The sequence below is a fragment of the Emys orbicularis genome, chromosome 6 (genome assembly GCF_028017835.1).
Source record: "Emys orbicularis isolate rEmyOrb1 chromosome 6, rEmyOrb1.hap1, whole genome shotgun sequence".
Lineage (NCBI taxonomy): Eukaryota > Metazoa > Chordata > Testudines > Emydidae > Emys > Emys orbicularis.
The window spans coordinates 100,187,518-100,211,350 of NC_088688.1; the positions used below are offsets into that span (position 1 = coordinate 100,187,518).

At 40.0% G+C, this 23,833-nt stretch overlaps 1 protein-coding gene across 1 annotated transcript in view; it reads left to right on the forward strand.

Moving 5' to 3' along the window:
- The window catches only part of VPS13A (vacuolar protein sorting 13 homolog A), a 286,528-nt gene that overhangs the window by 240,414 nt on the left and 22,281 nt on the right, over nt 1-23,833 (forward strand). The window contains exons 60-68 of the mRNA XM_065406641.1: nt 3,595-3,708; nt 10,960-11,105; nt 11,199-11,280; nt 12,857-12,970; nt 13,409-13,484; nt 13,604-13,767; nt 14,082-14,127; nt 14,446-14,569; nt 16,811-16,925. Of these exons, the coding sequence (XP_065262713.1) occupies nt 3,595-3,708; nt 10,960-11,105; nt 11,199-11,280; nt 12,857-12,970; nt 13,409-13,484; nt 13,604-13,767; nt 14,082-14,127; nt 14,446-14,569; nt 16,811-16,925 (981 nt within the window). The remainder of the gene's footprint in view (nt 1-3,594; nt 3,709-10,959; nt 11,106-11,198; nt 11,281-12,856; nt 12,971-13,408; nt 13,485-13,603; nt 13,768-14,081; nt 14,128-14,445; nt 14,570-16,810; nt 16,926-23,833) is intronic.

The following is a 23,833-nucleotide window of genomic DNA, read 5'->3' on the forward strand; positions in this document are numbered from 1 at the left end:
GGAGCCCGATCACCCTCCCTCTACATGGAGATGAGACTATGGAACTGATGTATCTTCCCACAATGTCACACTGTCAGCAGCCTACCTCCCGAGCACACACAACTCAATAGTGGACAGACTCATTCACAAATTCCCACATGATTACGAGTGGCAGCTAGGCCCAGTAGTACTCCACAATGTATTCAGGCGGTGCAGCAGACCAACCACAGACTTATTCCAGAGCTGCTTCATTTATCCACTTGTCCTCCAATCTGATTATCTTTAAAGGTTAGACCTGTTGACTTACAATGAGGGAATGATTCACCATCCAAAACCAGCTCTCTCTCTGCTTTCACTGCTTGGTTCTTTGATAGTTCTCAGAACTAGAAAAAATTTTGTTCTTCAGATGTACCAACCTTCTTGAGCAACAGTAGAAAAGATTCTAAAAGAAAAACACTCTGCGGAGTGTAAAAGATTTGTTGACTGGTGTGATCAGCGGAATGTTGTCCCAATTACTTCATATTTTGGATTACATTCTTTCTCTGAAGATCTCAGGTCTCACTTAGGTCTCTAAGGGCACATCTAGTGGACATGAGTGCCTTACATTCCCCAACCCCCATGTATTTTCCCATCCTACGACATCTAGATTCCTGAGAGGTTTAGTGAAGTATTTCCAGTCATAGTCAGACCTGCTCAGATATGAACCTTAATGTCGTTTTGAGAGGTCTTATGGGATAATCCTTTGAACCTTTGGCTTTATGCTCCTTTCTACACCTGTCCATGAAGACCTCCTTTTATTGTAGTCATAACATCAGCCAGAAGGATGGGAGAGTTAGGGGCGCTCTCTCTCTCTCTGTCCCCCCCACCACACCCAAAATTTGTTCCCAAGATTGTGTCTGAGTTGCATATCAGACAAGTCATACACTTGTTAGTTTTTATCCTAAACCTTACTCTAACAATGAGGTTAGATAACATACTTTAAATGTTAGACAGGTACTAGCCTCCTACCTGAAGAGACTGAAGCTGTTCCAGTCATCTCCAAGATTGTTCATTTCATTTGCAGAAAGAACAAAGGGTACCCCAGTATCTCTCAAATATTGTCAGTGAATTTCAGGATGTATTACACTATTCTATGAATTAGCTCCCCCAATCAATATTAAGGCTTATTTGACCAGGGCCTAGGCAACTTCAGTGGCCTCTCTGAAAAATGTTCCCTTAAAAGACTGCGTAGACTGAGCCGATCACAACACGTCTTCCAATCCTCTCTCGCTCTGGCTATCCTTTGCCATGCTTGTCCATATCTCCTTGTTAGGAAATCATCCCACCTCTTTGGAGGCCTACCGCGTGCCCGTTTCTGTTCTCCTGGATACCACTCAGATATAGCTGCAGTCCATCTGTTGTCACTGAGTCGGGCCATGTGTCCCCCCACCGCATTTTTGCTGAGCCTGCTTTCAACAACAACGTCTCGCACTCCAGACTGCTGCCTAATTATTTCGTTGGGGATGTGATCGTGGAGCGAAATGCCCAAAAATGTTCATTCCATCGCCCTCTGTGTGACGGACAGTTGATGTTCTTCAGTATTTGTTAGTGACCATGTTTCACTGCCATATAACATCGCTGGAAGCACAGTCGAGTTGAAAAGATTCTTAAGAGTTGTTTTGCTGATCTTTCCTTGGAGGATGTCCTTGATGTTATTGAATGCTCACCATCCAGCTTTTTTTCTGCGCGACAGTTCGCCTTTCTGATTGTGACGTATGTTGACTTCCTGGCCCAGATAAACGTATTTATCAACCTCATGGACCTGCTCTCCTCCAAGAGTTATTTGGGTTTTTGGCCGAACATCTGATCTCGTGTATTTCGTTTTTGACCGATTCATTTTTAATCTGACTTGACTACTTTTCGTGTTCAGTACCATCTTGCTGCATAAGAAAGGCAATCAAGAAAATCTAAAGAACTATCACCCGATCTGCCTGCTTTCGCATATCTAGAAATTGTTCACTAAAATAATAACAAATTGACTGTCACGAAACCTGGATGAACAGCAACCTAGAGAGCAGGCCGGCTTTCGAAGGAATTATAACACAATAGACCACTGTTTCACTCTAAACCAACTACTAGAGCGTTCAAGGGAATATAAGCTCCCTTTGTGCTTTGCCTTCGTGGACTATGAGAAGGCATTCGACAGCATAGAGACTAACGCCATTCTTGAAGCTCTTTCAGAACGGCATCAGCGCAAAATGTATCACATTACTAAAGGAAGCAAAGGTGTGAAACAAGAAGATACAGTTGCACCAAAATTATTCACAGCCTGTCTTGAATCGGTTTTTCGACGAGCAGACTTGAAAGGTGGGATTAATATCAACGGCGAGCGGCTAAACCATCTCAGGTTTGCAGATGTTATAGTGTTGATAGCCGAAAATACAGCCCTTAAAAGACATCTGTAAATTGCCACATGTAGCTCTGTGTACCTTTGCAAGACTGTACTTTAGTGGAGGTATCTTTGTCAGATGACTCTTGGTAAGGCTGTTCTTCACTGTATCATAGATAGGATTCGGTGCACCCACCACTGTGGTTAGAGTACTGCTTGAGAGTCAACTAGAGTGAAATACAAACTGGGACGAGCTCTGCTTTGGATTCCTCATACACTATATGAGATTTGAGGTAGAGACAGAACTGGAGTGGCAGTTGGTTCTGCACCACTGTTTGTACCTTCAGTAGGGAGCACAAGGATAGTTAGGGCACATGCGGACCGAACTGACACTGCTAACAAAAATCTTCCATGGGGTGTATGCGTAACAAGAGTAATACAAACAGCAACTGCACATCTCCAGTTACTGTACAGCAGTAGTTCTCAAACTTTTGTACTGGTCAGGGCTGGCTCCAGGCACCAGCTCAGCAAGCAGGTGCTTGGGGCAGCCAAGGGGAAGGGGCGGCACATCGGGCTCTTCGGCTCGGGGCGGCAAAAACCCTGGAGCCGGCCCTGGTACTGGTGAGCCCTTTCACATAGCAAACCTCTGAGTGCGACCCACCTTATAAATTAAAACACTTTTTTATATATTTAACATCATTATAAATGCTGGATGCAAAGCAGGGTTTGGGATGGAGGCTTACAACTCGCGACCCCCCCCCCCCCCATGTAATAACCTCGCAACCCCCTGAGGGGTCCCGACCCCCACTTTGAGAACCTCTGCTGTACAGGTAAATAATCTCTCTTTATCCGTCCACTTGTCTACAGCTCTGCATCTATATCTCTCACTTCATTTGGTGTATCTTCTGGCAAGATAAATATGAATTCTAGAAGAGGTTTTTAAAGATTTGTATCAATTATAGAATAACCTTTTTTATTTATTTGACCCAGGCTCGGTGTTTATCTATTATTTGAACTTTAAAATAAGATTTTACATTGAGATAAATCTTTAGGAATTTGCTTGTAGGTTATTGCACCAAATAATACAGCAGAAATTCTGTTTTGAAGTAATTTCAGCAGAATGTAGATCATACAGTGTTTCTGGCAATTAGTTTATTACATCTCCCTGAAAACTGTTTGCATTGTGGAGTTTAATGCTTTAACAAGTATTGTAATTCTAAAACTAATTGTTCAAAATACTTTTACAGGTTGAACTTTTCAAAAAGGATATAGAATCTGTCCAAAAAGAATTGATGAGTATGTCATCAACAGATACATCACAAATCAGCTTGTATGAATATTTTCATATCTCTCCAATCAAGGTATGTAGATTACAGAAAAGTATTAAAATTTATGTGTTTTTTAGTAAAGGAAGGGGGGAAATTTCCTTTTCATGCCACATTCTGAGAACAGAGAAACAAGAGAGGGAAGAGGGGTAGCAGCTAGAGAACAATGCTGAAGGAAGTGAACTTAGCATTTCTACCAATATGTATAAGGAGGGTTTCCCCTAAATTATTAATGGAGATATCCCATCTCCTAGAACTGGAAGGGACCTTGAAAGGTCATCGAGTCCAGCCCCCTGCCTTCACTAGCAGGACCAAGTACTGATTTTGCCCCAGATCCCTAAGTGGCCCCCTCAAGGATTGAACTCACAACCCTGGGTTTAGCAGGCCAATGCTCAAACCACTGAGCTATCCCTCCCCTGATGCTGTGTGGACATTTCAGCATATCAAAAGGTTCATTTCTAACAAACATCACTACTTTGTAAAAGGTTGTGGGAGTCCCGCAAACAGGGAAGGCAACTGGAGTTCCATCACTGTGGGGAAATGACCTGTGGCAGGTCCTGGGGCTTAAATCCTGGGGTATGGAGCATAACAAGCTGTGGTCCAGCATAAATGACAGGTCCAAGAAGAGGAGGGGAGAGAAAAGCGCCCTTCCCAGAAGTACAACAGTGCTAAATAAAATAAAAGGAGTAAAGAAATGAAAATAGAGAGAAATTATAATAAATGAAGTAAATAAGAAAATAAGATGAAAAAGTCAAAGGTGAAATGTGGGGAGCTGAATACAGTGGACAGCAGAATGCTCTGTCTCAAGCTATTGGGGTTCAGAAGGAACTGAGAGGCAGAAAACTCATCAGATTCAGAGATCTCAGTACCGAGACCAATCCCGATACAGTACTACCCTACTCTTCTGAGTCCCTTTCATTAAGAGGAACCTAGGAAACCTATCAAACATCACAGGCACAATGACTATGATTGTCCTTTCCCTTATTCCCCCTCTCCAATGGGGTTACTGGGACCTATGGGTTCACTGCAGCGACCAGTTCTATCAGGTACCTAAGAAAAAGCACTGGCATTCACTGGTAGTGTACCAGCCATTGACTCTTGCAGATAGTCCTCTGGTACTGCACACCTCATACTGCACACTTGTCCAGTACCAGATGATGAACAGGAAGAGTGAGAGTTTTAGACTGAGGAGATCTTGCCTCCCTCTATAAAGTCGTCTTCATCGCCAGATGAGGCAGTAAAGCCATCACCACCCTCCCATACTGATGATTTCAAAACCTTCGAGGACCTCATGAAGTGGCAAGCAGACTCTCTTCAAATCCCACTAGGGTAAATCCGTGGTCATGAGAAGAGCATCCTGGCTCCACTCCTCTGGTCTTCCAAAAGATGTACAAACCACCTTTGATTACCTTCTGTTTGAAGGGCCTAAGCTCTTCAGTGGGCACACGGACTCCGCTCTACATCCAGAACAACGTTGCAGTCACTGGGGATTTATATGCCTGCAACAAAAAGGTGCTGTGATAGGTCCCAAACTTCTCAAAGATTGAGACTATTCCAGTACCATCAGTACACTTTCCCTAAGCCCCAGGAGCCCTTCCATTGAAAGCCCAAACCACAAAAACAGGGGCCACCCACCCCTACTTCTGCTCAATCAGCCCCTCCCTGGAAGAGGCACTTTTGATGCCTGGACCATGAGCATCAAGCAACCCACTTCACCAAATCAGTTGCTGTGCCACTTACCCCCCTTTTGGAGACCGACTATCCCACTACTTACCTGCCTGGGAATCTCTTACCTCAGACAAGTGGATATTGGAGGTAGTCAAAGTGAGTTACTCTATACACTTTCATTCCATCCCTCCTTTCACCCCACACCATCCCACTTCAGGGACCCTTCTCATGGGGAACTCCTAAAATAAGAAGTTCATTCCCTCCTCCTCTTGGAAGCAAGTCCCACCAGAGATTCATTGTTCTAATCCAATTACTTCCTTGTTCCCAAGAAAGACAAAGGGTGGAGACCTCAGGAATTTGAACTGTGTCCTAGCACAGTACTTCAGAATGGTGACATTAGCTACCATAAACCCATCCTTAGATCCAGAAGACTGGTTCATTGCCCTCAATCTACAGGATGCCTACTTTCATGTAGCCATCCCTTCCTCCCACAAGTGCTTTCTATGCTTTGTAATAGGGGCAGATTGCTATCAATATTGAGTTCTGTCCTTCAGATTCCCCACAGGCCCAAGGAAGTTGGCAAACAGTGATAGCAGCTCAGATCCGCCGGTGTAAAATACAGTATTCTCATACTTGGACAACTGGGTTCTCAGAGGCTGAATGCCTCAAGAAGTCCATTCAGCAAAGTCCAGGGAAATTGACACTATTCCAATCTCTGGGCCTTTGTATCAACCACAAGAAATCCATGCTCACTCCAGTACAGAGAGTAGACTTTATAGGAACTTCTCTAGACTCCACAACAGCAAGAGTCTACCCACCCAAGGAGAGATTCTCCATCCTGTCCTACCTGATCTCAGCGTGACATGTCGGCCTCCAAGTAGGTGACTTCCCATGTGAGGATGCACCTCAGATGCCTTCAGACATAGATGAGAGTAGTGTATCCTCCAGACACAGCCCCTCCAGATATGTCACCATGCCTGGGGAAGTGTTGGACTCTCTTACTTGGTGGAAAAACCCACATTCTTACAGCCAGCACCTTCAAAGACCTTCACAACAGATGCATCTCTGTTAGGATGGGAGTTCACCTACAGGGGGAGACAGCACAATGCAAATGGTTGGGACGGGAATCGGCCCTCCATATCAATATCATGGAAGTAAGAGCAGTATGATATGCTTGCCCACGCTTCCTTCAAGCCATATGAGGTCACTTAATCAGAGTAAGGCTGGACAACAGGGCAGCAATGTATTACATCTACCGCCAGGGCATTATGTGCATTGTTCCAGTCGTCATGCGCGGAGTTGCTAGGGGTGTGGAATTGGTGCATCTCCCATCAGATCAAAATATCAGCAGTCTATTTACCATGCCTCCAGAATACAATTGCAGGCTCCTTTTAGCAGACACTTTTGGCAAAGTGGAAGCTCAAAGACTCTGTCTTCTGCAGCATCTGCCAGATCTGGGACATACCACAAGTTGATCTCTTTGCCACTGTGAACAACACAAAATGTTGTCTGTTCTGCTCCAAGGGAGATTATGGCCCAGCTCTCTTGGGGATTCTCTGATAACATCGTGGCCCCATTCCCTTCTTTATGCTTACCCACCTATACCACTAATCCTCAAGACCCTTCTCAAGCTGCGCTGAGAAGGAGCAAGAGCTATCCTCATAGCATCTGTTTGGCCAAGACAGGTGTGGTACTGAAACCTTTATTCACCTTTCAGAGGTGACACTCCTCGGACTTCCTATCGTGAAGGACCTCTTGACATATAACTCAGGGACACTCATCCTTCCCAATCCCTCCTCCCTCAGTCTGAGAGCATGGCTGCTCAATGACTCCCAAGCATGGAATTGACCTTCTTGGGTACAGTTGAGTCAGTTCTCTTATCCAGTAGACAGTGGCTCTCAACCTTTCCAGACTCCTTTCAGGAGTCTGATTTGTCTTGCGTACCCCAGGTTTTACCTCACTTAAGAACTACTTGCTCACAAAATCAGACATAAAAACACAAAAGTGTCACAGCACACTATTACTGAAAAATTGCTTATTTTCTTATTTTTACCATATAATTATAAAATCAATTGGAATATAATTATTGTACTTACATTTTATTGTATACAGCAATATAAACGAGTCGTATGAAATTTTAGTTTGTACTGACTTCACTGGGGCTTTTTATGTAGTCTGTTGTAAAAGTTAGGCAAATATCTAGTTGAGTTGATGTACCCCTGGAAGACCTCTGTGTACCCCCAGGGGTATGTGTACCTCTGGTTGAGAACCGCTCAAGTGCTCTAGAAGAACTTTATGTAAGCTCAAAAGCTGGTCTCTTTCACCAATAGAAATTGGTCCAATAAAAGATATTACCTCACCCACCTGTGTCTCTAACGACATAATGTGTCAATCATGCATGTGTAGCCTGGGATTAATTTAGAGTGCGAAGTGCACCTGTCACAAGTAACAGTTTATTCAGGTAGCTAATTAGGGTTAAGAAGATGAGAGTGATAAAATACACTCAAATTTTATGAGCTTTAATTAATACACCCAAATATAATAGAAATAATAGAAAAATCAATATACATAACTATGGTGGTTTCCTGAATTGTGCATACTTACAACCTTATGGAAAAAAGATGATGGATGAAACAGCTAGGGAAGCTCACCCTAAGAGCAAGGCACTGGGCCAGGCTTCCTACCTGGTTGCCCCATGTCGTCAACTGAGGCTTGATCTACACTTACCCCCCAATTCGAACTAAGGTACGCAACTTCAGAAGTACCTTAGTTCGAACTTACCTCGGTCCACACGCGGCAGGCAGGCTCCCCCGTCGACGCCGCGGTTCCCCCGTCGACGCCACGGTACTCCTCTCGTCTAGCTGGAGTACCGCAGTCGACGGCGATCACTTCCTGGTTCGACTTATCGCGTCCAGACAAGACGCGATAAGTCGAACCCAGAACTTCGATTCCCAGCCGCCGAACTAGCGGCTGGGTGTAGACATACCCTGAGTGGATCTAGGGATTGGTTTGTGACAACCTTCTATATATCGTGATACTGTCTAAGCACCTGAAGTATCTCAAATTTGTCGTAGGCAACAGCACTCCCAATTTCATGTCTTGCCATTTGAGCTGTCATTGGTAAATAAATGATTGATGGTAGTCATGTCCTGTCTACACAGGCAGGAAGATACCTATTGCCCTTCTTGGATGATTGGTTTATCAAGAACTTCACTCTAAAATGTATCCGAAGGTGAATCCATGTCACCAGTGACATCACTAGGGTTCTTAATAAAACTCAAAGACCTAACTTGTGCCAAGCAGACAATTGGAGTACATAGGATCCTGCTAGACACAGCACAATTCAAATCCATCTCCTCCAGGACAAGATCCAGGGCAATTACCAGACTGTCAGAGTCTAAAAGAACCAGTAATTGACAGTTCAAACCATTATATGAATGCAGGGCCATCCTTAGGCATACGCAGAATATGCAGCTGCGTAGGGCACCACATAATTTGGGGCACCAAATTTCGTGGTGCCCTAGACAGTTGCATGCTGCGTATGCTGTGCTGGCTCCAGCAGCCAGCTCCGCCCCCGCCCTGCCCCCATTCGACCCCTTCCTCCAGACCCCTGCCCCTGCTCTGCCCCCACCCTGCCCCCATTCCACCTCTTCCCTCAAGCCCCCTCCCCCGAGCAACGTGGCCCACGGTATTAGCAGGGATACTGGAGCCGGCAGAAGGGGTCTGGCCCACCTCCGCTCTCACCAGCGGCAGCAGTGGGAAGCAGAGTGACCCAGCTCCCAGCTGCGTTGCTCTGCTTCCCGCTGCCGCCACTGGTGAGTGCAGGGGCGGGCCTCACCCCTTCCCCCAAGCGACGGGGCTGAGAGCTGGGTGAGCGGAGCAGGCTGGGGCTGGGTTGCTCTGCTTCCCACTGCCACTGGTGAGTGTGGGGGACAGGCCCGACTCCTGCTGCCAGCACCAGGCCCCCCACTAATCCCCCGCACTGCCCTGGGCCTCCCTGCCCTGCTGCTGCCCCCACAGCTCCTGCCCCCGTGGCCTTGCAGCCCTTGAGCGCAGCCCCCCCCCCCCCCCCCCATGTGGAGGGCCCAGCCCCAGAGCTGAGCAGCCGCTTCCCCCGCAGGGCACCACCATAGGTAGGGACGGCCCTGTATGAATGTTGCATATGGTAAAACTGCAACAGTATTTGTAGTCCCTGTGGTATTTCTCCATAGACCCTGAGATCCCAATGGAAGTAAGCCAACTCCTGTGTTGCGTGTATATGACAGACTATCCTTGGGCCTTTCTGGCCTGGTGAAAGTTTGGGAACAATCTACAATTAAAAATGAACTTCCAGGTCATACTGGCTAGGTATGCATCCAGCTTACCTAGACTAACTCCAGGTATATTTGGTAGCCATTTCAGCATATGATAACTAAATTGAAGGTAGGCCAGTGTCGCTTCAGTCCATTATTGTCAGGTCCATGTGGGACTTGACACATTCAAAACCTGCATTTAAAAGCTTCTTGTGTCATAACATAGTAATATGGTCCTTACAAAGCTGATGAAAGCTTATCTTGAAACAGTTAGTTTCTATTTTATTAAATATTTCTTACATGAAAAATCATTTTGCTAGTGTCAGTGACTTCATAGAGTGATTGGGCTTCCAGTTCCAGTGACTGATCCACATGTATATCAAAATTTACAAAGATGGGAGGGTGCTACATACTAACTGGATGCTACTCTCCAAGGTGGTATCTGTGTCTACCTTAGTGAGACTATCATCCAGTCTTCTAATGCACTTGCCCATCCCAATGAGGCTTTTCTCCCTTAATTCAAGGTTAATAGGTCCTTAGGGTTCTATTGGAAGCAGGCTAATGGTAAACTTCCATATACCACTAAGGAGTATTAAACCCAATGACAATCTTGCAGAGAATCAGAATGCCAAGAAGTCAGTTTCTCTTGTGCATTGGTGGGTACAGTCTTGAGGTGCAGAGTGCTTGGAGCAGTTCTTTCTTTTAAAATCCCTTTTGTGAGCAGGGGACAGGACTGCTATAAGTATGCAATTTGATTATAAACTGGATTTAATCAGTCAAAGAACAAAATTTTTTGTCTGTTAATGTGTTTGGGTTTTTTGCGTGATTGAATCAAGTCTACACAGGTATTCACTATGTTTTACTGTGTGCTTTACTCAGTTTGCTGCTGTTATTTTTAAACATTGTATTAGGTCATTTTCTTTATCTTCATTCTTACCCCCTAATTTGCTGCTTGTCAGAATGTTGCTTTACACTAGACGTGAATACATTTTTTGAATGTCACTCTTTTATGAAATAGGAGTCAGTCAATTCCTTAATCAAGTGCCGTGTCGATGAATTCCTCTTCTCTTTTTAAAAAATATTTGGTTCAGAGTGCAAAAGTCTTAGTGAGAAAGAGGGCAGATTCTGCTCTTCCAGAAAAATTCTGCTTTAGGCTTTCTGGTCTTGTTTGCTGTGATATTAGCGGGAAACTTTCTGATTAGGATGGAGTCAGTCAAGATTAGGAAATAGCATATGCTAATGAGAGCTAATGACTTTTTGTTAAAGCGTTATTAAGGTAGTATCCAATCAAATGTGGAGTTCTACATTCTCATTCTCATTCTTTCAGTTACATTTAAGTTTCTCACTGAGCACGGGTGGAGAAGATAGCAACAAAGAAGAAAGACAGCATGAACTGATTCCAGTTCAGTCCGTGAACCTTCTGCTGAAGAGTATTGGTGCCACACTCACAGATGTACAAGATGTTGTCTTCAAGTATGTTGACTATATAGTTTTATAACTTAATTAGCACTTTCAACACAGGGAAATTCATTTTGTTCTGCTCTAAATAATGTGGACTTCTTTTAGGTTGGCTTTCTTCGAACTCCGGTATCACTTCTGTACTACACAACAACTACAATCAGCAGTTATTAGGCATTATTCAAAACAGGTTAGTCTAAATTAATTTGTGTACTTCTTTGTTTAAATACATTATATTATATGCTGGAGCTACATGTCAATGTACTGTATTCTTTTCTGGTTTGTATGTTTATATGCACACTTGTTAAAGAAGGGAAGTGAAATGAAAATATTTGGTTGGAAACAGGCTAGTAACCTAGATTAAGACTAGTATTTTTAGAAAAATATTCTTAAAATAAGGCTAAATATCACCTCAGCTTAATACGATACCAGTTTTAAATCTAGCCAAATTTTAATAAAAAATAGTTTAAAGGTACTATATTTGACCCAAGCTATACTGCCATTTTTTTTTAGTTTACAATTCCATTTTTCTATGACTTAAAAGTGTTGAGCCACCCGAACTGATAGACTGTACAGGGAAACTGATACTGTTTTATGTGAAGCAGATTCTGTGACATTTATGTTGAACGCAATAGTCCCGTTGATTGCAAAGGTACTACTCAGAGTAAGATATTTCTTGACATGAGTAAGGGTGGCAGAATCAGCTGTATAGAGTATCGGTGGGTAAAGAGTGCAGTGAGTAACAGGGTATCACACTGAAATGGATAGTATGAAGTAAAACAGAAGTAACACAAGGCTCTGGGTGTTTTATCTCAAATTCAGTAACTTCTGAATTGTGACTTCTCCCCAGTCCAATGGTTTTGTTAAGGTCTCTGCATTTCCCAGATGAGATGCCTCCAGAGACTGCCACAGGAGTGGGTCAGTGCTGTTCAGCACTTGAGACTCAACAAGCTGGTTCATCCTTGCTAATAGGCACTCCTCAGAGACAAATGTAAAAATTCATCCCCAGCTTGGCCAGCCTCTAAAAAGAAGAGCACCAGGGTGCTTAACTCTGACATGGCAAGAAATCTGACATCCTTTCTGACTCTCCCTGTCCCCAAAAGGAAGGTTTGAATTCCGCTGGGTATCTTGCCCTACATTTTTTATCCAATTACATATCAGAGTGATACAGCAGTGATATTCTTGACAAAGGACATGATAGTTCCTGCCAAGGGAGAAACAACCTTTACTCAACTTTCCTACCAAGGCACCCAAACAATCTTAACTCTGCCTTGTACTGATACAGTGAAAAAAAGAAATATGCAAATATGTCTTTTTCATCTATTCTGGGACGACAAACACTAATATGAATTAGTCATAATTGTGTGATTACTTCATGGTGTCACTACAAGGCAGAGTTAAGGTGGTTTGGCTGCCATAAGAGTGTATTTCCAATTTTTATTATATTCGGATTTCTTTTTCAATTTAACCATAACCCTGAATTACGTGAGTTCTGTTGGTTTGTTTTTGGGGATAATTTTAACATACCTGAAATATTTTTACCCTGAATCACTGATCCGTACTCTCAACCTTTAACTCCATCTTAGCATAGTTTTTGTCTGGAAGCACTATATGTAATTCTGAATCTTAAAGTACATTACTATATTCCAACTAGAAACCACTCATCTAGTATTGAATGAAAAATATACCTTATTTGTTAAAGTAAAATTTCTATGCAAACCATATACTTTTGTAATGTTTTTACTTCAAAATTATTTTCATTTTAGGCCATTAAACAAATGTATGTTCTTATTCTTGGCCTTGATGTTTTGGGCAATCCATTTGGATTCATAAGAGACTTGTCTGAAGGAGTGGAAGCATTCTTCTATGAACCTTACCAGGTAAAACTGCCATTTAGCGTCTTATGAAACATAATACAGTTGGTAAGCTACTTAAATGTTGTTTGAAATGTGGATATATTGTAAGGAGCTTTCATTTTAAAATTGGGCTTAAACTTTTAAATGCCATTTCTAGGAGATGCATTCAGTTCTGCCAAATCCTAATGTAATACTAATTATCAGGAAAAATTATAGCAAAAATTTGTGTAAATGCAAAAAGGGAACAGCCTTTTCATACTTCTGACAAGAAACTATTCTTTACACTAATTTACTCTAAAGAATATCAAGCCCATAACAATTAGAAGAATCCAGTGGCTGAATTTTGTTATATTGTTAAAGTATACTTTTTATATAAAAATATGACATTTAGATAAATTACTTTTTTTCAAATAAGATTATTTCCTTTTTCTATAAACCTTTCCGCCCCCCGCCCCCCCTTAGGGAGCCATCCAGGGTCCTGAAGAATTTGTAGAGGGAATGGCACTCGGTCTTAAAGCACTAGTTGGGGGAGCTGTAGGTAAGCTGTAATATGTTTATACTTTTATCTTTTGATTAATAGTGACCATGTAATCTTGTGTACTGTGATCGTGTTAAGTAGTTTGTGTCACTTTTACATAATCTTTAATTTTTCCATAGGTGGATTAGCTGGTGCTGCATCAAGAATCACTAGTGCTATGGCTAAAGGAGTAGCAGCAATAACTATGGATGAAGACTACCAGCAGAAGAGAAGGGAAACCATGAATAAACAACCAACTGGCCTTAGAGAGGGCATCACTCGTGGAGGGAAAGGCTTAGTGTCTGTAAGAAATATCACTTTAGAAAAAATAAGCAACTTCATCCAATTTATCTATATAGACTTTATTTTAATCGTGCTGTTGTAAACTTATTGCCAAAGTAGGGTTGTAATTGTAAACTGAAAATATATTCAAATTATAAAGGAGGTATAGGAGCAGTGAAGAGCATCGGTTGTTTCATTAATTTTCCATGGGTCTTAGTACTACCTCCAGCAGAATCCATGTTTTGAATCACATTAAATCACAATTAGAATTTTTATAAAGTAAGAAAAATACATTCTGAAAACATATGAGTGAGAATTGTCTATTTCTCCCCATAGGGTTTTGTTAGTGGCATAACAGGAATAGTGACAAAACCAATAAGAGGTAAGTATAGTTCTTGCTGTGTGTCAGCAGTGCATATGTTCTTGATTCTAATATTTGTTGAGATAGGTTGCAAAACACACTGCGTACCAGATATAAATCTTATTGTTTTATACTTCAAACTTAATTGACTAATTTTTGGATGGACCATCCTATGTAATGACAACATTGTGTCATTATTAGGGTAAATTAAATTGTGTTTTTTATAAATCAATGAAAGTAGAAAAATGTGATAGTGATTGTTTAAAGTTTTCAAGTACTTAGAAAAGAAGGTTTATGAATATTACTCCATAAAGATGTTTTTCTTTTAATTATTTCTAGGAGCCCAGAAAGAAGGAGCAGCTGGTTTCTTCAAAGGTGTTGGGAAAGGTTTAGTGGGAGCAGTAGCAAGGCCCACTGGAGGAATCATAGACATGGCAAGCAGCACATTTCAGGGTATTAAAAGGTACAATATAGAATAGAATAAAGACAGAATAACAAATAGCATGAAAGACCGGTACTGATGCTAAAAATGAATATATTCTGTAATTGTGCCTTGGTACTTTTTCAGGAGCTTTCAACTAGTCATTTGTCTCCAGTGGCACAAATGCTTCAGATAAATAGTTCATAATCAGTTTATTATTTATATTGATAACAAACATCTTTTCAAATTGTTAAAGGTACTTTAGAATAACTAAAACCACAGTATCAAATCACAACTGTAATTTAATACAATTACTCACCTACTTCAGCTGTTATTGGCTTAAAATAACTCTACCTAAAGCCTCATAATCAAAACTCCTTCTACGAACCCCAATCTCTCAGCCTGACCCTAAATGCCCAAAAGAAAACATGAACTTTGCAGGTTGATCAGAAGGTTAATGTATACAGAAGCCATGAAAGGGAATTCAAAAACTGACTGGCATTGTCAAGTTCCTCTCCCTTCTTGTTTAAAGTGAGATAGTTCCAGCACTTCTGCTGAACAGAGCTGTGATTGAATATTGTGAAACTCACTCAGTGATCTCAAGCCTTATAAAAAACTGAATCTAAATTACCTTGCACTGCAATGGACAAAGAAGTAGGAGAAAATATTTTAAATGTTAAATATTTTATATTTAAAAATAGCAGTTTAATCTGTGGTTGAATATCCCTACTTTTAAAATTAACTGTTATTAATAAAATACACCACTTCTTGTATTGTAATCACTATATATAAAAAGTGTGCATGCAAAGCCATTTGATAAATTGACCTATTATATTATAGCTTTAAATGTTTCTTTTCTCACTATTCCATCTTCCTAGGACTGATTTCAAGCAGGTCCCTGTTTTAAAAATGAACCTGTCACAGAAATATTACCATCTTCTCCCTTAAAATTACACTGTCCTGATAAGCAGAACAAACAATATTCATTGTGGCACCAATAAAAAATGTTTATACTTAGAATTTAAAGTAGTAACATTTTTAATATCACACATCCTAAAGGCCTAGAAACTGGTTTTTCATCCAGTGGAAAGGAGAAACTTGCAGCTTCCTAAAATTGTTCTGTTATTAGGCATAAAAAAAAAAAAACTATTTTAGAAAGAGGGAGGCTCCCTAAGAGATCTCTACCGTTTAGATTTATGGTAACTAAACGCATCTGGCATTACAAGAGGAGGAATGTAAAAGTAGTCTGAATAATATTTTTAAAGTGTCTAAAACATTCCATATGTATAAATTATATACTTAAAATATATGGCTATATCATATGCATAATGTTTTTTTAAAAAGAAATTATATTAATGCAACATTTAGTTTATAAACTTCAGTGCACAAAAGTTAGGGAATAAAAGAATAAACAACTGATATAGCAATAAAACAATCTCATAGTAATATACACTTGTTTATATTTGCATATGTGGCACTAAATTTTCAAAAATTGCTTGGGCACAAATTTGTGCATGCCAAACAGTGCTCTCAGGGGGGGAGACAGGTTAGAAGTTATTATTAAAGTTTGATCCATCTTTCCTCCTCTAGACCGCCTCAATTATAAGTGAAAGCTGATGCTGTTGACCATATTTATGGACTGTACTGGCCTTGCTGCTCTCCAGGATCTGGATCATTGTTTCTCCCTCATACCACTACCCTCCCCACTGCCGCTTGCTCTTTTTTTTTTTAAAGTTCCTTTGTGGAGAAAACACAGAATATGGAGCAAAGTTGAAGGAAGAACATTAGCACAGGGTTCTTTTACATGGAAATTTCAATGAGAGGACATTCATTTACCGTATAATCATTTTCTACAGAGTCCTGCTTGTAAATAAATACCTACTTGTTCAGCCTTGTGTTCCCATAAATCAATAAAATAAATATGCACACACATTTATATGCAGTATTTATGTAGTCCCGTTGACTTAACAATAAGCATGTGCATAAGTCTTTGCCATTGAAGCCATAGTATGTGTAATGTGTATGTATAGCCTAAATAATAAAGGCACCCTGACTAGTCAGTTAAGATTACACTTGTCCAATTACTATAGCTACATGTGCCTCAACAATCAAACTGAAAATTGCATGTAATTTACATATAGAGAGAGCAAATATGTCATTTTATCAGTATTTTAAATATTGACATAGGATAACTTTAGGAGCTTTTTGAAAATATGGTATTTTAAAAGTATACCAATATCTGTGTTAAATATGTAACATATTTTGAATTTGCTTTGTTTTCAGAGCTACAGATTCATCTGATGATGTGACGAGTCTGCGCCCACCTCGTTTCTTTTGTGAGGATGGAGTTATTAGACCTTACAGGTTAAGGGATGGGACCGGAAGTCAGATGTTACAGGTGAAGCAACTGAAACATAATTTGATATAAACTTGCGTATGGGAGAGGAAAAAGCCTAAATCAGTTTTTCCAGAATTTTTACTCTTATTTTGTGTCCCCTGCCAGTACATTTTTTATATTTAGTAACATGTAGTCTCATTTGTATCTTCATTGCATGGGGTTTATGGCCAGTCTTGCAAGTTTTTATAGAAAGACAGCTAAATACATGCCCTTTCAGAGAGAACTTACAGTATAATTTATATCACAACGTCCTTAATTATGCACACGTTGCCAAAGTGACTTAAATAAGAGAAACGCTTGTGTGTGTGTTTTTTAGGCTTTTTAGTTTTGTTACAACAGCTGCGGTAAGCATAGGTTTTCTTTTAGTAACTTTTTTTATATTGTGCATTTAGATAAAGTTAAAGCACAATGATATTTTTGCCTGAATTTTAATTGATTAAACTCTTCAGCAACCACTGTGTTTTTTAATTAAAAATGTGAAAGTAATGTTTTTGCAGACATTTGTATTTGAGATACACGGACAGTAACTATATTTATATCACACTGCTTCAATTAAAAGCATTTCAGTAATTTTTAACTGTAGCATTGTTCATATCCAAAAATCTAGACTTGTAACATGTTATGATATGAGCTGAGCTGCTGTTAGTTACTTCATAAATTTTTAATAGTGTGATATTTTAATAATTGAGATGCTTCCTATTTTACTTTAACCACCTTTAATGGAAAGTTAATATATAATTCTAACATTATAGTTAAAGTACTTTGAACTGATTTTACAGTATGTCCATAAATAAGGTGGAAAATTCCTATCATCTAATTGTCTTTCATTATCATAGAAACTGAATTTTAAAAATATCCACACCTGGGAAATGACAAAATGAATAGCTGCTAGTTGAATGCAAATTGGAGACGGTAGATAGGATGTTCTAATATATATGAAAGCTTTATATTAGAGATTTCCCTTCAGTACCCTAGCAGTGTGCTGGAATTCCTGAGATCCAGAGATGAATTTGAGAAAGAGTAGGTGGCCTTCTACTGGATGGATGGGAAGTTACATAGCCAAACATTTTCAAAAGTATTTGTTACCTGGGTAGGGTTTTTGTTTCATTTAGAACATATTTTGAGATGCTGCACGGTGCGTCAATTATATGAAATTAGGATCTGTCTGTTTCTGTGTATTCTGCTGTATTTTCTCTACTGCCTCCTACTAAAGGGTCCTTTTCTGAATCAAAGTATTCTAAAATTGAAATTGCTAAACTGAGTTAATATTATATCTTACTATGGAGTTCCTCTTCAACATTCTTTGAAGATCCTATAGCACTAAGGGCTATAATCTTGCTTTTTTCTCTCATGATGCAGTTTATATTTCCTGTGCTATTATCTTGCAAAACACGTACTAACAAACAGCACGGCCTTAATGGGCAAACCGTTAAAAACTGCTACTGATAAACAGCACAAAAAGGCCTAGTCACTATACTTCCTCTTTCTGATAAGACAGTAGGGTTCTTGATGTATTTCCCCTTTGATATTTCATGACATGCTAGTGAAGCAGAATGCTAACAAGACAATAAGTCCAACTCCTTGAATACAAATTATATAATTATTTTGTATTGTTTATGCTCTACCTTAATTTTGCAAGTGTTTGGATTAGATAACATTCATTTGTGAGCAAATTAGTAGTTTTGAGAGGACCCTGAAGGCACTGTCTGATAGATTGATTCAAGATGTATAATTCTACTTTTTATGCTGTTTAGATGAGTACAATCCCATCACAATTTTTCAAATGGAAAAAAGATAAGGAAATAGAAGATTTTTTTCCCTCTAATGGTTCTGTTTTTTAAATGAATAAGATAAAATGAGGAGTGTATTTAGATTATCATCCTATACCTTGGAGAATATTCTGATGCCCACTCACATTCAAGTGACTTTAATCTTCAGAGAAATGCAATAGTCACCTTAAGCATGTTCCTTTTATGAAATAGGATTTACACATTAAAGCTCTAATCTTGCAATAAGATTTATGGAGGCAGATCCCTATGCTTACACAGAGCCTTACTGAAATCATTGGGTCTTTGTGCAAGTGCAGTATTCTGCCTGTGGGCAACAAGTTTCAGGATTAGGGTTTAATAAATCTGTGGTGATTCATTTGCTGATTATTATAGACAGGTGTATGACTCCATTAACAGGGGATTGGAATGCTTCTATTGTATCCTGAATTCAGAAGCCATTTCAGAATTTGTCTGCTTTTTAAAAACTAACTAACTAACTTACCAGCGTAAACTAACACTTCTGCTTTTTTTCTTCCCTTATCATGCTTGCAGAAAAGACAGGCCTACAGGGAATGGACTAAGACTCACAATAGTAGTGATGATGATGATGAGGATGATAATGATAATGACAGTTAGGAAAATATGCACCATTACAAATGCATGAGTTTTGTCACATTAATTGGACTCTTAGTTTATACTATTAAATGTTGTTGCTGCCATGACTGCCATAGAAAGTAACTTTGATTTTAATTTTTGTCTTCTAAAAGTTGTACAAAAATATAGGCAAACAAAATATATGATCATATTTAAGCAGAGAAATTAAAAATATAGTAAATATATTTATGTACTAAGTTGACAGGAGCTAATGTTATACTCTGATTTAATGATATTGTTGCAGGTAAATTTCCATAAATTATAATTAATCTGTTTTTTCCATTTTCATCAGAGTTTTGTTTAATATTTTTTTAATTTTAAATCATCATTTGTTAGCTAAGTTGCCTTTATAATATACATGCGTTCAGTGTAATCTTTTTGAGCTGTACTGTGTTTATTGATATTAAAAATGCTGTTGAATATTTTGCATTCTGTTTATTTGATATTTCAAAAATATTTTGTCTGACTTTCTTTTAATAACAATAAACTTGTTTAAAGTTTATCTAAAAAAATTGATTCATCTGTTCTGTTCCAACATCATCACTCACATTTCCCAGAATTAGATTATGTAAAAAAATAAGATTATGGAATATTGCTATAATTGTCCTAGAAAGGTTAGTTTAAAAAAACTTATTAAAATTCATGTAATCATTTTGATTTTTCATTCATCATTTCATTTTCAAGTTAACTGGTTCTTAAACATTCATTTTAGTTTAAACATGTTGAATTTTTCAGTGAAATGTGGATCCTCTTAAAATCCTTTGTTGACAGCTTAGAAGATTCATATAATGTGAAGCATTCTTTTTAGAATGCATTTATACTGTCATTTACTCCAAAAATTATTGTGTAAATGCATTTTGGGAATATGGCCGTACCTGTTTTAGTCTTGTACATTATTCTGTATAGTGACATGTATAAAACATACAGATCCTCATTAAACTAGGTGGAAAATGCAGAACGCAAAATAACAAAAGGCGTACACAGTACAGTATTAGATTGCAAACTTTCAATTGTCATTGTTAAATGTTCTTTGTTTCTTTGACAAGTGCTTTATTTACATTTCTTTACTTACTAGTCGGCTTGCATATTTTTCTCTAAACCAGTTGATCTTCTATACATCTAAATTTAGGTATTAAGGGGCAAGGGGACATTATAAAAGCATTTACAGTACGTTTGTCTAGTAGTATGTGTTGTGCAAACCAACTGTTTATTCAAATATCAGCAAAAGGATTGTCCAAAAAAAAAACCTTCACTCTTTAGTGCCAACTAAAACCTTATCATATTTATCAAAAGAGTCAGCCTCCTCCAGTGCATCCTGTTATTTCCTTACAGCTTCTGATGGGAGAGCTACCTTACAGTTCAGACTGCTCATCCTGATTTTCATGCTGTTGCTACTTCATATGCTTTAGAAGCTGTTGCTCAGTTTGCACTCTTGGGCAGTGGGCGGAAGGATGAACATTGAAATTCCAAATAATAGGGTGAGGAAACTTGATTTGAAAACTCATTTCAAAGGGAACTACTGATGCAGAAGATCATTATGTACTTTATATTACTGTAAAAGCAGCAAAGAGTCCTGTGGCACCTTATAGACTAACAGACGTATTGGAGCATGAGCTTTCGTGGGTGAATACCCACTTCTTCGGATGCATGTAGTGGAAGTTTCCAGAGGCAGGTATAAATATGCAAGCAAGAGTGAGTCAGGCTAGAGATAACGAGGTTAGTTCAATCAGGGAGGATGAGGCCCTCTTCAGTCTGGTCCTGAAGCAACAAACCTCGATGCCAACTCTGCCCACATATCTACACCAGCGACACCATCACAGGACCTAACCAGATCAGCCACACCATCACCGGTTCATTCACCTGCACGTCCACCAATGTAATATACGCCATCATATGCCAGCAATGCCCCTCTGCTATGTACATCGGCCAAACTGGACAGTCCCTACGTAAAAGGATAAATGGACACAAATCAGATATTAGGAATGACAATATACAAAAACCTGTAGGAGAACACTTCAACCTCCCTGGACACACAATAGCAGATTTAAAGGTAGCCATCCTGCAGCAAAAAAACTTCAGGACCAGACTTCAAAGAGAAACTACTGAGCTTCAGTTCATCTGCAAATTTGACACCATCCGCTCAGGATTAAACAAAGACTGTGAATGGCTAGCCAACTACAAAAGCAGTTTCTCCTCCCTTGGTGTTCACACCTCAACTGCTAGAAGAGGGCCTCATCCTCCCTGATTGAACTAACCTCGTTATCTCTAGCCTGACGCACACGGCTACCCCTTTGATACTTTACATTAGTGGTTTTTCTACAATATTGGACTCTTCAAGGGAAATACCACAAAAATGGTTTAGAGAAAATATTGCATTTTATTACTGCCTTCAGATTCTGCAGAAAGAATATGGGAGTATATCAGACATACATTTATATTATAATATACTGTATTTGAAGAAAGTAGAGGGGAAAGTGTGCATTCTTTAACCTGAAAAAATTCATGTTGTGCCTAAAAGGGGAAATAGTTTTAAGTTCATCCTTCTGAAAAGGTCAACTACAGTATTTAACGTTCCCATTATGCTTTATTAGATTTATTGCTAGCAAACTGTAGCTTTAAATTCAGCATCTGACATTTCCCTTTTCTTTTTGTGCATTTTTAGCATGTATAATTGGCTTTTTTAGTATAGTTCCTTCTATTTTTGCTTTAGGTCCGACTTCCACTTCACTTGATAGTGGCATACTTGCTAAATCAGGGAGTCTCAATTTTATTTCCTTCATAATGAGAGACACCTTTAAGTAAGTGGAAACAAGTGTTTGCTTTTAATTCAACTGTGCAAATTAACTGTAAAAATGGCATTGAGTTCCATGTTTCTTGTGACTCAGTGATTTCATATGAAATTGGCTCAGTTTATAAGTATAGGAACTAAGTCCGGTTTTTTTCTTGTTTGAATAGATTCAGCCACATATTCCACATTTAGGTGTGTGCACACCCAGCACCCCAGAGCTGGAGAATTTTGTCTAGCAGTACCTGTACGAAGCGGCACTCCTGCTTTGTGCTCATTGCCCCTCCCCTGGCTATATGAAGCAGCACCACCTCGACACCGCTCAGTTCCTTCTTACTGCCCATGACTGGAGTTGTAACTTGGTGTGGTTCTTAAGCTCACAATCTCTCTCTAACTCTTAGTGACTTTTTCTAGTTATATATAGTTAGTCCCCTTCGTGTTAGTTAGATTTAGTTAACTATTTCCCTAGTGAAGCCCTCACTAGGATTCAATTTGTAAATTGTTTACAAAACGGACTCAGGTGGCTAGGGACCTTCACCTAAAGCAGCACCTGCTCAGACAGGCCCTGTGGCCTGCCTTGGCACCGAGGCCTCCGTCGGATCGGAGGCTGCCATCAGGTTCTGAGAGTGCTGCCATTTTGTGCTGTGGAACCAGACTCTGGCTGAAGAAATGGAGGGAGCCACTCCCCATCGAGTGCACTGAGGAAAAGGTCTCATAAGACCAATCGTGATCACTACAGGTCTCGTGGAGACTCTTCTGCCTCCTCCAGAACTGGCATGGTGTTAATGCTGGTGTGCGGGATGGAGCAGGTCCCTCTAACTGCTCCCCACTACCGCTCAGGGAGGTCAGAGTTCCTGTACCGTCAACTCCCGTTCCAGCCACAGGATGTCCATTGAGTCCGGTACCAATGAGGGTGATGCTGGCACTGGCTGTTTCCACGCCAGCAGCATATCAGGCAGCAATGGACTTCTTCCACCTTTCTATCCTAATCTCTCCCTTGGTCCAGGACTTTGCTGGGGCTACGTTGTTTATAACCTTGCTGGCTGGGTGAGCTGCTGAACCTTTGGATCTGTCAGCATCACACCTTGATGTTTCCGTGGAAGTGGGTCAGGGAAACTCCTTGGTACTCTGTATCCTGCACTGCTGATGTTACTGTGGCGGTACTCACCACTTTCCACTTCAACACTGTTAGCTACTTAGGTATTGCCACTGACTTCAGGGTCGATGTCACTCTTGGCACTGGGAACAACAGAGGCATATTCAATGCCAGAGGTACTGTTTCAGCCATCTGTGCCAGTCCCTTCCTCTTTCTGGGTGACATGAGTCGGAACGATTACTCTCACCCTCAAGACTGCCTCCACCTTTATCCCTCGAATCCCAACACTCCTTGGTGTCAAGGTTGGGTTCTTCCTTCTCTCACTCTCCATCACCTGGTCCACGTCGGGGGCTGTCCATGGTGAGCCATGGGTACCAGGATTGTCACTTCTTTGTGTTCTTTCCTAAGCTGCATTCACCTCTAGAGCAGCAGCGTCTCCATACATTAGATGTGAGATGATGTCTAGCCTTCTATCTGGACAGAACTAAACTAAACCATTTTGTGCTTCGCCTCGCCTGTTGGTGTCATATGCGGATTGTAACATCCTTTATCAGTAGTGCATATGTAATAGCTTTGACTACACCTTAGCAGGTGCGAGCTCATT